The sequence below is a fragment of the Erinaceus europaeus genome, chromosome 2, assembly GCF_950295315.1.
Source record: "Erinaceus europaeus chromosome 2, mEriEur2.1, whole genome shotgun sequence".
NCBI lineage: Eukaryota > Metazoa > Chordata > Mammalia > Eulipotyphla > Erinaceidae > Erinaceus > Erinaceus europaeus.
The window spans coordinates 111,509,740-111,526,386 of record NC_080163.1 but is presented as its reverse complement, the minus strand read 5'-3'; the positions used below and the strand labels follow the sequence as shown (position 1 = coordinate 111,526,386).

The 16,647-nt window shown below is 39.0% G+C and overlaps 1 protein-coding gene across 1 annotated transcript in view; it reads right to left on the bottom strand.

The window, feature by feature from the left end:
- The window catches only part of MTMR9 (myotubularin related protein 9), a 49,755-nt gene that overhangs the window by 6,378 nt on the left and 26,730 nt on the right, over positions 1–16,647 (bottom strand). The window contains exons 7-9 of the mRNA XM_060184927.1: positions 15,452–15,593; positions 12,998–13,218; positions 3,712–3,863 (exon numbers count right to left, since the gene is read on the bottom strand). Coding sequence (XP_060040910.1) covers positions 3,712–3,863; positions 12,998–13,218; positions 15,452–15,593 — 515 coding nt within the window. The remainder of the gene's footprint in view (positions 1–3,711; positions 3,864–12,997; positions 13,219–15,451; positions 15,594–16,647) is intronic.

The following is a 16,647-nucleotide window of genomic DNA, read 5'->3' as shown; positions in this document are numbered from 1 at the left end:
AAAAGAAATCAAGAGGGAAGGGAGGGATAGAGAGGGTGAGAGACAGAGACACACCTGCAGCACTGCTTCACCACTTGTGAAGCTTTCCTCCTGCAGGTGGGAACTGGGGGTTCGAACCTGGGTCTTTGCGCACTGTAACATGTGCACTCAACCAGGTGCGCCACCATCCGGCCCCCAGACCTTGGACTCTTAATCATGAGGTTCCAAGTTCAGTCTTTAGCATTGCATGTGCCAGAGTGATACTCTGGCTCTCTCTCTTTCCTCTCTAACATAAATAAACAGATTAATTAAAAAACAAGAACACGTACACCTCAGAGATTATAGGTACAGGACCAGATCATGGTAATAAAATGAATGTAACAATAAACCGAGTCACATTAAATATGAGAAATTATGTTTATACTATGATAATCTGTTAAGTGTACAATAGCATTATGTTCAACAAAAGTACATACTTTAAAAAATAGTTTCCCTTTTGTTACCCTTGCTTTTCATTATTGTTGTAGTTATTGTTGTTGTTACTGATGTCATCGTTGTTAGATAGGACAGAGAGAAACAGAGAGGAGGGGAAGACAGAGACGGGGGGGGGGGGGAAGGATAGACACCTGCAGACCTGCTTCACCACCTGTGAAGCGACTCCCCTACAAGTGGGGAGCTGGGGGCTTGAACTGAGATCCATACACCAGTCCTTGTGCTTATGTGTTAGCAAGGTAAAAAAAAAACTTGGAACCGTGAGAAATGCTGGTAGAATTATGTTTTATTTACATAGTATAGAGGTTCCTCAAAAAAAAAAAAAAATTGGAGTAGGGCACCAAAGAAAAAGCCCTGGGTGGAGGGTGAGGGTGAATGTTCAGCTTTATGGGGGAGGGGGGGACACAGTCTTTTGGTGGTGGGAATGGTGTTTATGCACACTCCTATCAATTTGCAGTCATATAAATCATTAATTAATATGATGGGAAAAACTGATTGAATATCTCAAACTTTTCAAAGCACAGACTGAGTCTTTTTAATACATAGGCTGAGTCTTTGATATGTTGACTCTCTTAAAAGCTTAGTCCTGGGAGAACAAAAGAAACTGGTGGCATAGCTATATGCAAACAATGTTAAAGGACATGAAATATGGTGAGGGAGATCAGAAGCAACCGAGACCTTTCCTTTCATGGTAGTCTCTAATTCCATTCCAGGAGGTTCACTTCCTAACAAAGTCCCCAAACCCAGATATAGTCCATATATAGTCCATAAGACAGAGCATATGTTCACATGTATCTGTAAGTTAGGGCAAAATATATACCTGAAAGGAAAAATACACAATAGTCTTTAGTGAGTCAGTATCAAGTTCATAATGAAATAGTGTCCACTTAGACTTAGATACCCTCCTCACCTACTTCCTATTACAGTTCCCTCACTCACTCCAAAGCTAACCTTAGCAAAGCAAGGACTGCAAAAGCTGAATAAGGGCAAGAGACTGGCATACTTTAATGATGACTCTTTAGTCACTATCAGGCCATTCCATCAGCTGGAGCCCTAACTGGGGAGTCCTGAGTCTCCCAAACAGACTTGATGGGCCTAGACCTCAAATAAATCCCTCTCTCCATTGTTTCTGGTCATCTCTATCAGGAACAACAGAACAGATCCCTTTATGGGCCCCCACAGGACTTTGCCCTCAACATGGATCAACAATGGTAGAGAATTTTCCATCCTCCAAAGGGAGGATGGAAAACAATACTCTATGCTATACCTGAGGAAGATGGGTCGATACTGGGGCAGCATGGAATGTTCATACTTATGACCACAGAATGTGAGCTCAAATCTAGATGGACGTAGAGGTCACACAGGCTACTAAGCTAATTATGGGCACCAGATCACATCATATTGATGAGGTTTACAATAATATTTATACCCCTTTCTCATATTAGGGAGCTACTCTCTTCCCTGATCCAGCTTTCTGGTCCTTTTCCCAGCCATGACATCATCTCCCCAGACAATAATTAGGATTCACCTGCATATCAGATTTCAGGCTCAGGCAAAACAAAACAAAAAAACAAAACCAAAAAACACTAGTATAGCTACAGGCCCTTTGAAATATAACTAAAATACGCCTACTAGCTATCTACAAAATGGAGGACCCCTCAACGCTTCATCTGCACTATTCCAGCCTTTAGGTCCATAATTGTCCAATAGTTTGTTTGGCTTTGTATATTAACTCTCTTTTCAGCCACCAGGTTCCAGATGCTAGCAGGATACGACCAGACTTCCCTGGACAGACAACCCCACCAATGTGCCTTGGAGCTCCGCTTCCCCAGAGCCCTTCTCCACTATGGAAAGAGAGAGACAGGCTGGGAATATAGATTGACCTGTTAATGCTCATGTTCAGCTGGGAAGCAATTACAGAAACCTTCAACCTTCTGCATCCCACAATGATCTTGGGTCCATACTCCCAGAGGGTTAAAGAGTAGGAAAGGGGAGGGGTTGGTATATGGAGGTCTGGTGGTGGGAATTGTGCAAGCTATACCCCTCTTATCCTATAGTTTTGCCAATGTTTCCTTTTTATAAATAAAAAATTAAAAAAACATATAAGAAATTATTATATGATCCAGCAATTCCATTTATTGACATATACTTAAAAGGCTTGAAAGCAGGAACTCAAGAAGATATTGGTATATCTATGTGCCAAAAGGAAAATGCAACCCAAGTGACTATCTGTGAATGAATGGATAAATCAGATGTTGTATATGCACATAGTGGAGAATTATTCAGCCTTAAAAAGGAAGAAAATCCAATCATAAGCTATAACATGGATGAACCTGGAATACATTATGTTAAGTGAAATAAGGCATCCACAAGAAGACAAATATTATAGGATTTTACGTGTATAAAACCTGTTCATTAGTCAAAACTCATACAAATAGAAAGCAAATAGTACTGGGTTGTTGGAAAAGTCGCAACATTATTTTTTCTATGCAAAAATGCTTTTATGACTTTTCTGACAACTCAATAAATGCCAATGGATAGGGAGGGGGGAAATGTTGGAAAATTATTATATGGGTACAGAGTTTCAGATCCATAAGATAAAAACATCCTACAGACCAGTTTAAAACAATGTACATACATACATATACATTTTTTTTTAATTTATTTCTTTATTGGGGAATTAATGTTTTACATTCAACAATAAATACAATAGTTTGTACATGCATAACATTCATATACATTTTTTAATATCTACTGAAATAATATATATATTTAAAAGTAAATTGTACAATTAAAAATGGCTAAATTGGTAGACTTGGGCTTTTATTACAATAAAAACATATACCTTTTTGATATTTTATTTTTTTATTTTAATGAGAGTAATACAGAGAGAAAGATCAGAGCACTGCTCAGCTCTGGCTTTTGGTGGTGTTAGGGAATGAATCTGGGATCTTGGAGTCTTTTGCATAACCATTATATTATCACTCCAGCCCAAATATACCTTTCTATCCACAGAAACTATCCTATATAAACATCAATATCCATGAAGTTGGCATTGTTAACTAACTGACATAGGTATTTTTGTGTGATTAGATAACTGGTAAAGAGAGAGCTGTAGGGAGGAAAAATAAGAAATACACACAGGTGAGGTTCACCTTATCACTCTCAACACACCTGCCATCAAGAGAGCATCCATGGCTACTAATAATAACTTTGCAAGAGATATGATACATGGCTTACCTTCCCAGAGTTGAAGACTCTGTGGAGCAACTGAAGGCCAGATGACAAGATTGTTGGCTTCAAAGAGAGGATTAGTGAATTGACTCAGCTCACTGGGGCGATTGACCCAGGACCACAGGGACATTGTTTTTTGCTGTAGCTTCAGCTTACATCTGATCAAGAAGAAAATTGCCATTTAAACAATTAATGTGTAACAATTACTATTAGGTGCTCCCCCTAGTAGGAGAGTATCCTCTCTGTGTATGTCAGAAGGCAGAACACAGGCTTTTAGTAGGGAAACAAAACATCAAGTGAAAACACATTGGGTTGTTAGAAAAGTCATGATGCATTTTTGCATAGTAAAAAGAAAAATACATCATAACTTCTCTAGTACCCCAATATTTGTCAGAAGGTCAGGTGAGTGTTATATGTTTTAGCAGCAACAAAACAAATGCTGTGTTACAAATTTTGAAAGTCAATAAGATGGATAAAAGCAGAATCTGGTCCTGTCAACTTTGGTGTTCATCAGTAACCCAAAGAACATCACTATAAACAAAAAGTTGTTTGTGACTAGAACTGTAGTTTATTTTAAAAAGCTAACTGAAAAACCTTTTTAACTTTTTAATTTGTTGTGGAGAAGAATGGACTATAAAAGGCACATATTTCATCTATATAATTGCACCAAAGTAAAAGACTGTGAGGTGAGGGGAGGGTTCAGGTCCTGAAAGATGATGGCAGAGGAGGACGTAGTGGGGGTTGTATCGTTATGTGGAAATGTTATGCATATACAAACTATTGTATTTTACTGTTGACTGTAAACCATTAATCCCTAATAAAGAAAATTAAGGACTTCCGGAGGCGGAGCTACGAGCAGCAGATCGCTTTCTCTCCTCTCCTCTCCTCTCCCGGATCAACTAGGAATACCAAAGGAGACCACCCGGACCGAAACAAGACAGGACTAGAATGACCACAGAAACCCAGGAAATCACCCATGAGTACAAACACGCATGGCTGGTGACAGAGAGGAGAGAGGGGCCTAAGGAGAGATTAAGTGACTGCTAACAGTTCAACAGTTTGTCAGTGGAGACACCACCTCCAGTCTGCTCCACCAACAAGGGGACAGCTGAAGGGAGGAAAGGACTCCCCAGAGACTCACCAAGTGCAACTCTGAGTCTCCATTGCTACTACCCTCAGAATCTGGAGCAGCAACAGGGAGGGACACCAGGGGACAGAGATCTAACCGGGAAACTCAGGAGAAGACCTATACCTCGGTGGCATAGCTGAGGGGCTGTGAAAGTCTCTTTGCATAACCACTGGAGTATCTCTGCCACACCCTGCTTTATCTCTTGGTCAGGAGTCAGTGATTAAGCTAAGAAGCCTATTGATAGTTTAAAAGCCCTCAGGCTCCCATAGCCTACAGGGGAAAAAAAAAAAAAGGCTTTTACACCACTGAACTCCAAATCAGGGATTGAAAAAACTGTTAACTTATATAAAATGGTTAAAACAACAAGAAAAAATATTGGAGACTCAAACCAGGACAAGAGTCCAGCTAAAAGTCCTCCAGAGGGTGAAGCACAAAACAACGAGTTCAACATCCAAACATTAGCTAAGGAAATAATAACAGGAGTGAGTAAAGAATTTGAAAAAATTGTAATCAGAAATGCAGGAATAACAAATGAGAATATGGAAGAAAATTCTAATTATCTCATGGTTATTAGAGAGCTGAAAGCTGAAATCGCTGAGCTAAGAAGGCAACTAGCTGAACAAGCTAAATCAGTATCAGAGCAGGGCAACAAAAGAGATGAACTCCAGAAAGCAGTAGAGGGCAGAGAGAATAGAATCAATGAGGCTGAAGACAGAATTAGCAAGATTGAGGATGAATTAGAGACAACTAAAAAAGAAGTAAAAGATCTCAAAAAGAGATTAAGAGATGCTGAAAACAACAACAGAGTCCTATGGGATGACTTCAAAAGAAACAATATACGCATTATTGGCTTACCAGAGGAAGAAAGAGAAGGGGAGGAAGAAAGCGTTCTCCAGGCTATAATAGCTGAAAATTTCTCTAGTCTAGACAACACCAAAGACATAAAGATTCAAGAAGCCCAGAGGGTCCCAAACAGAATTAACCCAGACCTAAAGACACCAAGACATGTCATACTTAGATTGGAAAGGAATAAGGATAAAGAAAGGATCCTCAAGGCTGCAAGAGAAAAACAAAGAGTCACCTACAAAGGAAAACCCATAAGATTAGCAGCAGACTTCTCCATACAAACACTACAGGCCAGAAGAGAATGGCAAGATATCTATCGAGTGCTCAATGAGAAAGGCTTTCAGCCAAGAATACTATATCCTGCTAGACTGTCATTCAGACTAGATGGAAGCATCAAAACCTTCTCAGACAAGCAACAGTTGAAGGAAGCAACCATCACCAAGCCTGCCCTGAAAGAAGTTCTGAAAGGTCTCCTATAAACAACCAGACCACCACAAATAGGACATATATCAAAACACTCTAAAACTCTACAAGAATGGCGTTAAAATATCTTCAATCTTTGATATCAATAAATGTGAATGGCCTGAATTCACCTATTAAAAGACACAGAGTAGGAAGATGGATCAGAAAACACAACCCAACAATATGTTGTCTACAGGAAACTCACCTAACGCAACAAGACAAACACAGACTTAAAGTGAAAGGATGGAAAACTATCATACAAGCCAATGGCCCACAAAAAAGGGCAGGAACAGCTATTCTCATATCTGACATGATAGACTTGAAAATAGATAAGATTAAAAAAGATAGGAATGGACACTACTTAATGCTCAGAGGATCAGTCAATCAAGAGGACTTAACAATTATTAATATCTATGCACCCAATGAGAAGCCATCTAAATACATCAAACTTCTACTGAAAGAGCTACAGCAATATATTAACAGTAACACAATCATAGTAGGGGACTTCAACACCCCACTATCTCAACTTGACAGATCATCCAGGCAGAAAATCAGTAAAGACATAAGGGAGCTAAATGAAGAGATAGATAAACTAGAACTATTGGACATTTTCAGAGTCATTCATCCCAAGAAACTGGAATACACATTTTACTCAAATCCACATGGATCATTCTCAAGGATAGACCATATGTTAGGCCACAAAGACAGCATCAGCCTATTCAAGAGCACTGAAATCATCCCAAGCATCTTCTCAGACCACAGTGGAATTAAACTAACACTTAACAATCAACAAAAGATTAGTAACAGTGCCAAAATGTGGAAGCTCAACAGTACACTTCTTAACAACTTCTGGGTCAAAGAGGAAATCAAGGAAGAAATCAAAATGTTTTGAGAGTTCAATGAAAATGAAGACACAAGCTATCAAAATATTTGGGACACAGCTAAAGCAGTCCTATAGTTCATAGCTATACAAGCACACATTAGGAAACAAGAAAAGGCACAAATAAACAGCCTGATTGCACATCTTAAAGACCTAGAAGAAGAACAACAAAGGAATCCTAAAGCAACCAGAAGGACAGAAATTACTAAAGTTAGGGCAGAAATAAATAACACTGAGAATAGGAAAACCAAAAGATCAATGAAAGTAAATGTTGGTTCTTCGAAAGAGTAAACAAAATCGACAAACCTTTAGCCAGAATCACAAAACAAAAAAGGGAGAAGACCCAAATAAATCGGATAGTAAATGAAAGAGGAGAAATCACAACAGACACTGCAGAAATTCAACATATCATGCAAGGCTTCTATGAACAACTATATGCCACCAAGTTAGAGAACCTGGAAGAAATGAATGATTTCCTAGATACCTACCAACTTCCAAAACTAAGTAAAGACGAAGTGGATAACATGAACAGGCCCATCACAGCTAATGAAATTGAAACAGTTATCAAAAATCTTCCCAAAAATAAAAGTCCTGGACCAGATGGTTTTACAAATGAATTCTACAAAACTTTCAAAGAAGAACTAATACCTCTACTTTTAAGTCTTCCAGAAGATTGAAGACACTGGAATACTCCCTGCCAGCTTCTATGAAGCCAATATCACCCTGATACCAAAAGCAGACAGGGACACAACCAAAAAAGAAAACTACAGACCAATATCTCTGATGAACATAGATGCGAAAATATTGAACAAAATTCTAGCCAACCGGATACAGCAGTATATCAAAAAGATTGTTCATCATGACCAAGTGGGGTTTATCCCAGGCATGCAAGGTTGGTTTAATATACGTAAATCAATCAATGTGATCCACCACATCAACAAAAGCAAGACCAAAAACCACATGGTCATATCAATAGATGCAGAGAAAGCCTTTGACAAAATACAACATCCCTTTATGATCAAAACACTACAAAAAATGGGAATAGATGGAAAATTCCTCAAGATAGTGGAGTCTATATATAGCAAACCTACAGCCAACCTCATACTCAATGGTGAAAAACTGGAAGCATTTCCACTCAGATCAGGTACTAGATAGGGCTGCCCACTATCACCATTACTATTCAACATAGTGTTGGAAGTTCTTGCCATAGCAATCAGGCAGGAGCAAGGAATTAAAGGCATACAGATTGGAAGAGAAGAAGTCAAACTCTCCTTATTTGCAGATGACATGATAGTATACATGGAAAAACCTAAGGAATCCAACAAGAAGCTTTTGGAAATCATCAGGCAATACAGTAATGTGTCAGGCTATAAAATTAACATTCAAAAGTCAGTGGCATTCCTCTATGCAAACACTAAGTTAGAAGAAATTGAAATACAGAAATCAGTTCCTTTTTCTATAGCAAAAACAATAAAATATCTAGGAATAAACCTAACCAAACAAGTGAAAGACTTGTATACTGAAAATTATGAGTCACTACTCAAAGAAATTGAAAAAGACACAAAGAAGTGGAAAGATATTCCATGTTCATGGGTTGGAAGAATTAACATCATCAAAATGAATATATTACCCAGAGCCATCTACAAATTTAATGCTATCCCCATCAAGATCCCAAGCACATTTTTTAGGAGAATAGAAAAAATGCTACAAATGTTTATCTGGAACCAGAAAAGACCTAGAATTGCCAAAACAATCTTGAGAAAAAACAACAGAACCGGAGGCATCACACTGCCAGATCTCAAACTATATTACAGGGCCATTGTCATCAAAACTGCTTGGTACTGGAACATGAACAGACACACTGACCAGTGGAATAGAATTGAGAGCCCAGAAATGAGGCCCCACACGTATGGACAGCTAATCTTTGACAAAGGGGCCCAGACTATTCCATGGGGAAAGCAGAGTCTCTTCAACAAATGGTGTTGGAAACAATGGGTTGAAACATGCAGAAGAATGAAACTGAATCACTGTATTTCACCAAATACAAAAGTAAATTCCAAGTGGATCAAGGACTTGGATGTTAGACCAGAAACTATCAGATACTTAGAGGAAAATATTGGCAGAACTTTTTTCCGCATAAATTTTAAAGACATTTTCAATGAAACGAATCCAATTACAAGGAAGACTAAGGCAAGTATAAACCTATGGGACTACATCAAATTAAAAAGCTTCTTCACAGCAAAAGAAACCACTACCCAAATCAAGAGACCCCTCACAAAATGGGAGAAGATCTTTACATGCCATACATCAGATAAGAGTTTAATAACCAACATATATAAAGAGCTTGCCAGACTCAACAACAAGACAACAAATAACCCCATCCAAAAATGGGGGAGGACTTGGACAGAATATTCACCACAGAAGAGATCCAAAAGGCCGAGAAACACATGAAAAAATGCTCCAAGTCTCTGATTGTCAGAGAAATGCAAATCAAGACAACAATGAGGTATCACTTCACTCCTGTGAGAATGTCACACATCAGAAAAGGTAACAGCAGCAAATGCTGGAGAGGGTGTGGGGTCAAAGGAATCCTCCTGCACTGCTGGTGGGAATATCAATTGGTCCAACCTCTGTGGAGAACAGTCTGGAGAACTCTCAGAAGGCTAGAAATGGACCTACCCTATCACCCTGCAATTCCCCTCCTGGGGATATATCCTAAGGAACCCAACACATCCATCCAAAAAGATCTGTGTACACATATGTTCTTGGCAGCACAATTTGTAATAGCCAAAACCTGGAAGCAACCCAGGTGTTCAACAACAGAGTGGCTGAGCAAGTTGTGGTATATATACACAATGGAATACTACTCAGCTGTTAAAAATGGTGACTTCACCGTTTTCAGCCGATCTTGGATGGACCTTGAAAAAATCATGTTGAGTGAAATAAGTCAGAAACAGAAGGATGAATACGGGATGATCTCACTCTCAGGCCTTTTTGAAAAACAAGATTAGAAAAGAAAACACAAGTCGAACCTGAAATGGAATTGGAGTATTACACCAAAGTAAAAGACTCTGGGGTGGGTGGGTGGGTGGGTGGGGAGAATACAGGTCCATGAAAAATGATGAATGAAATAGTGGGGGTTGTATTGTTAAATGGGAATCTGGGGAATGTTATGCATGTAAAAAAAAAAAAAAAAGAAGTAGAAACGCAAAGCAGAAATTGACTGAGTTTGGAGTATGGCACCAAAATAAGAAAGCATAAGTACACTAGAGTTTGCAGTGAGTACCTCCCTAATACTTCCTCTCCACTTTTCCAAGCTTTGGGTCCATGATTGCTCAACAATTTACTTGGCTTTGTATGTTAACTCTCTTTTCAGTCACCAGGTTCCAGGTGAAGACCCCACCAATATGTCCTGGAGCTCTCTTCCCCAGAGACCCACCCTACTAGGGAAAGAGAGAGGCAGACTGGGAGTATGGACCGACCAGTCAACACCCATGTTCAGCGGGGAAGCAATTACAGAAGCCAGACCTTCTACCTTCTGCAACCCACAATGACCCTGGGTCCATGCTCCCAGAGGGATAGAGAATGGGAAAGCTATCGGGGGAGGGGGTGGGATATGGAGATTGGGCGGTGGGAATTGTGTGGAGTTGTACCCCTCCTACCCTATGGTTTTGTTAATTAATCCTTTCTTAAAAAAAAAAAAATTAAAAAAAAGAAAGAAAAAAAAAAGAAAATTAAAAAATCATCATCCATAATACTAAAAATGGTCATTGAAGCAAATCTCAAAACAGTAAATGTTTTAGAAATTTAGCTTTTTTCCCCTTTATTGGGGGGATTGTTTATAGTCAACAGTAAAACATAGTAGCTTGTACATGTGTAACATTTCTCAGTTTTCCACATAACAATTCAAACCCCTCTAGGTCCTCCTCTGCCATCATGTTCTAGGACCGAACAACGCCCTCTAGGCCCCAAAGTCTTACTTTGGTGCAATACGCCAAAAGATTTAGCTTTTAACACAAATCACATGTGCATAAAATACAGTCAAAATAAAAAGTAAATACTTATTTTTGAGGAAAAGAATAAGTAAAATCAGAGAGAATCCTATAAACTTGTGGAAAAGTATGAATTAAACCAAAATGCATATAATGGAGATAGTGTTGGAAAGATGAGAAGGAAGGTTGGACTACTTTTTAAAAATAATTTATAGTGGGCCAGGTAGTAGTGCAGTGGGTTAAGCGTACATGGTACAAAGCAAAAGGACCAGTGGAAGGATCCTGGTTTGACCCCCTGGCTCCCCACAAACAGAGGTCACTTCACAAGTGGTGAAGCAGGTCTGCAGGCGTCTGTCTTTCCTCCTCTCTGTCTTCCCCTCCTCTTTCCACTTCTCTCTGTCCTATTCTACGACAGTGATAACAACAATAATAACAGCAACAATAAACAACAAGGGCAACAAAAGGGAAAAAATATCCTCCAGGAACTGCGGATTTGTAATGCAGGCACCAAGCCCCAGTAGTGGACAACTCTGGAGGGAAAAAAAAGAATTTATAAAAAAACTTCTAAAATATGATGGAAAAACATTGCTGCACAGATCCTAGAAGCTCAAAGAAATCCTATCTTGATAAATTCAAAGCTACCCATACTTGGGTACATCAGTATCAAACTGTTTAGAGTGAAAGAAAGAGTAGTAAAAGCAACAAAAGGGAAAATTATTCATCACCAACAAGGGGTCATCACAAACAAGGGATCCTCAATAAAAACAATAGCTGGCTTATCCCTAGAAACCAAAAGCCCAGATGACAGTGGTGACATATTCAAAAGCACTAGCAGAATAGCCAGGGTGGTGGTGCAGTTACAGATCATGTGACTTGCATTCTTAAGGCTCATAGTTCTATCCCCCATGCCACATGTCATATGAAACTTTCTCATAATTAGATAAAGTTTATTTCTCTTTCAACCATAGCACTGCTCAGCTATGGCTTATGATGATGACCTGGGACTTCAGAGCCTCAGGCAGAAAGGGTTTTTTTTTTTTTTTGCATAAAGGTATTTTACATAACCATTATGCTATCTCACCATCTTAAAATAAATATCTTTTAAAAATTAATTTATTTATTTATTTATTATTAGAACAATGCTGAGCTCTGGCTCCAGTTGGTGCCAGGAACTGAACCTGAAGACTTGGAACTTCAGGCACGAGTCTTTTATACAGTCATTATGCTATCTAAAATCTGTTTAGTAGTATACTTTATGGGAGTTGGGCTGTAGCACAGCGGGTTAAGCACAGGTGGCGCAAAGCGCAAGGACCGGCCTAAGGATCCCAGTTTGAGCCCCCGACTCCCCACCTGCAGGGGGGTCACTTCACAAGCAGTTTAAAGCAGGTCTGCAGGTGTCTGTCTTCCTCTTTCCCCTCTCAGTCTTCCACTCCTCTCTCCATTTCTCTCTGTCCTATCCAACTACAATGACATCAATAATAACTACAACAATAAAAAGCAAAAGGGAATAAAAAAAAAGATCACTTAAAAAAAGAGTATACTTTATGAAGGCTGGGCAGGGGCACACCTGGTAGTGTGCACACATTACCATGTGCAAAGACTTGGGGTCAAGCCAGCCCTGGTCTCTACTTGCAGGGCAGGGGTGGGGGCGAGGGCAGGGACGGGGGAGAGGGCAGGGGCGGGGGAAGTTTCTTGAGTGGTGAAGCAGTGCTGCAGATATCTCTCTTTCTCTCACTCTATCTCCCCTTCCCCTCTCAATTTTACTCCTGTCTCTACTAGGGATTGGGGGAGAAGGGAAAAAAATAGCTGCTGGGAATAGTGGACTCATGGTCCAGGCACCAAGTCCCATCAATAACTCTTATGACAATTTATTTTAAAAAAGAGTACACTTTATATCATTTATCTTTACATTATAAATAACATTAATAATAGAACCAAATCCTGATCTTAAATCAAATGGTCTCCAATGAGAAGTGTACTCACCTTTCACTTTCATTGTTGCCCAGAAATGTTCCAAACTGTGAGGCATAAGCATGCTCAAAGAGCATAATGAGGAAATTCTCATTAAATTCAAAAGAACATGGGAATTGACGAAGTATCTGCCACACACAGTCCAAGAAGAGAAGGAACACAGGTGACTCCCACTTCTGCTTACTATTGCAGTAGGCTGACAGAGCACAGCGCTGCTGGAATGGGTGGCCCGCCTAAGAGATGACAATGGGAGCTTCATAGCCTCAAGTGATCACAAGGTAGCATATTCTAATAACATTACTTCACAGTACTGCAGTTAAATTCTCTCCATATAGAACATCAAATAATTAGGGTAACTGCTTAGATGAGTAATTTTATTGGGCTAAAATAACTTTTCAGCAACTAAGGAACATTTTACAATTTCCCAATATTTTGCTAGGCTATGGAATCATAGATGCTGCAACTGTCTCTGGAGTGTGAAATGGGAGAACAATGAACTCCAGTAACATGATAAATCATTTCTGAGCCAAAGTTAAAGAGCCATAAGTTCTTCAGGTACAAAACAAAAAATGTCTATCATGTATAACCTAAAACATGGTAAATTATATAATCTACTGATCTTGTCACTAAGTGGAGGTAAATATGGGACTCTCTGAGACAGATTTTTTGAGGTCACTCCTCATATTAAATCTTTACTTGTGGAAAGAAGACATTGTCATGAAGAGACCTTTACTGATACTTTTATATCATATATAAAGCTTTCTTTAGTTTCTCTCTCCTCACAAAATGAATGGGAGAGGCTGTTTCCTACTGGCTAAAATAATGTTAAGCTTGTTTGGCTGTCTTCTCCTGTACTGACCTTACTACAGATCACAAACCTGGAAATTTCACTTACCTGCTTTATTTTTGAATCCTCACTACTTTATTAGACAAAGACAATGGCATGAGCATTGTCCAGTGGCTAGTAGGATTTTCATGCCTCCAAATGGTAATGTAATTTATATGTGTAGATATATAAATTTACCTAAATAAATTTAGGTCTGACTTAAGCAGAGATAAAGATCAGCTATCAGACAAGATAAATATACATTAACACATGGTAATACAATCACAAGGTAAATTCAAGTTGAGGGGGGCTGGGTGGTGGTGCACTTAGTTGATGACACATTAATAGTGCTCAAGGACCCAGATTTAAGCCCCCCCCAGTCCCCACACGCACAGGGGAAGCTTCATGAGTGATAAAACAGTGCTGTCGGTGTCTCGTTTTCTCTTTCCCTATCACCTCCTTCCCTCTCAATTTCTCTTTTGTCTCTATTTGGATACTAAATAAATAAATATTTTTTAAAAATCCAAGTTGGAACCAGAAAGGCTATAAATGGTTTATTTTCTCAAGAGGTACTTCCATTTTGTGTTTTCAATCACAATTACTAAGTTATATAGCATATAATACAGGCTCATTTCTGACTTAAGGGGATTATTTATTTTACAAAAACTTTATTTTAGCCATCACTTAGCATTATGTGATAGTACTGTAGTTTCCTCAGGATAAGCAGGTAGTTTAGGCATTATTCCCTAACTTCAAAAGAAAAATCATTTTATTTGGGTCTAGTTTAAAAAACAAGATGTAAATAAAATGGATCAATTTTATCTGTGAAGGAGGTTAAGGTGCCATAGACTTCATGAAAGCAGTGCCATTTAGCTAGATTTTTAGGGATAAGAAGGATTTTACCTGGTTAAGAGAAGAAGGAGCAAAAGCAAATAGTGTGAAAGTATGTATGTCCCATAACTATATCTACATAGCCTATTGTTCATGCCTTATATTTTCAGCAAGATTAAGTGCAGGACTGGGAGATAACTCAGCAAGTATAATACACACCTTGCTGTGCATGAGTTTGATCCTGGATTTGATCATGGGCACCACATGGGAGTAAGTACCATGAACAGCATCAAAGGAACTCCATGGATGGTAGTGTTTCTCTCTCTCTTTCTCCTCACTCTAAATAAATATATAACTATGTTTTTGTATTTATCCTGTATTTAACAAGTACAATAAGAGTTTGTTAAGGTATGGCCTGGGAGGTGGCACACTAGCTAGAGTATCAGGCTTGTATGTGTGAGGTCATAAGGTTATATTAATCCCTAGCACCATATGTTCCAAAGTGATGCTCTGCTCGACTTTCCTCTCTCCTCCCACATTAAAAAAAAAATACACATATATTTTTTTTCTTTAAAAAAAGTCTTTAAGAGAATTAAGTATCAAATTAGTGCTACAGGCAAAAGAGAGGTACAAAATTGAAAGATACTATGGTAACATTTATCTATAAGTTGCCCAAGTAATAGTCTGCCAGAAAATGAAACATAAAATTTAGACATCCAATCCATTAACATTTCGTATATCCATGCCCGGCAAACAGGTTCAAACAGGAGTGGTGAGCTGTTTCTCTATACATAGAGAGCTTTTCTCACCTGCAGCCACTCTCTTTCTATCAGAGCCTCAAAACCACGGATGGTCCTACTTCTTGGTTCCAAGATGATCTGGGCCAAAGAGGTCACCTGAAGTGTGGAATCAGTTCCTTCTGTTCCGTGGATAAGTATGGATGCTCCTTCCCTGGAATATCCAGAGCACAAATGAACTACTCCACCACAGTCAGTCACTCTGCTAATAAGACACATTTACTGGGTACTGTACTTCAGAGTATGTACTTCATTCATCCAGATTATCAGAGTCTAAATAAGATATAGGAAGAAAGCTCTCATTGGGAGAAAAATTACAACTATAATGAGTCCCAGAATTCACATAGCAAGAACCCCATTAAATTACATAGAACCTTTTAGCTGATTTTTTTCCTCCCTTTACAAAACTGAAAAACAATCCTTATTACTCATAGTAGTCCTGTCTGTCTCTCCATTCCTTCTGGATCCTGGTGTGGGGTGCAGGGGAGAAGAACTACAGCAGAGAATCACTTTAATATCTGTGATGATGCCAGAGAGATTGAACTCTGGACCTTATACTTCAAATTTCAAGTCCACCACCATCCACAGTGTCACCTCCTGGGTGCTTTTTTTTTAATTGCTACCAGAGTTATTACTGGGGCTTGATGGATCCACTGTTCCTGGTAGCCTTTTTTTTTTCTTTAACTGATAGGACAGAGAAACTGAGAGGAAAGGGGAGGGGAAGATAAAAAGGGAGAGAAACAGATACCTATAGTACTTGTTTCATCGTTTGTGAAGGCTCCTTATGCACAGTAATGTATGTGTTTAACTGGGTGTATTACCACTGGCCCTTCCATTTCCTGTTTTAAATGCTGAGTAAGATCGTTTTTTTTTCATCAAGTCTACAAATATAAAGGGTTTTTTGTCTGCCTGTTTGTTTTGTTTTCTCTCTGTTGCTTTACCTGTCCTGTAAAATATATCATTAAAAATTCTTTTTCTTAAGTTTTTTCATATTTATTTATTTCCCTTTTGTTGCCCTTGTTGTTTTTCATTGCTGTTGTAGTTGTTATTGATGTCATCATTGTTAAATAGGACAGAGAGAAAGGGAGAGAGGAGGGGAAGACAAAGAGGGGGAGAAAAAGAGAGACACCTGCAGACCTGCTTCACCACCTGTGAAGCAACTCCCCTGTAGGTGGGGAGCCAGGGGCTTGAACCCAGACCCTTATGCT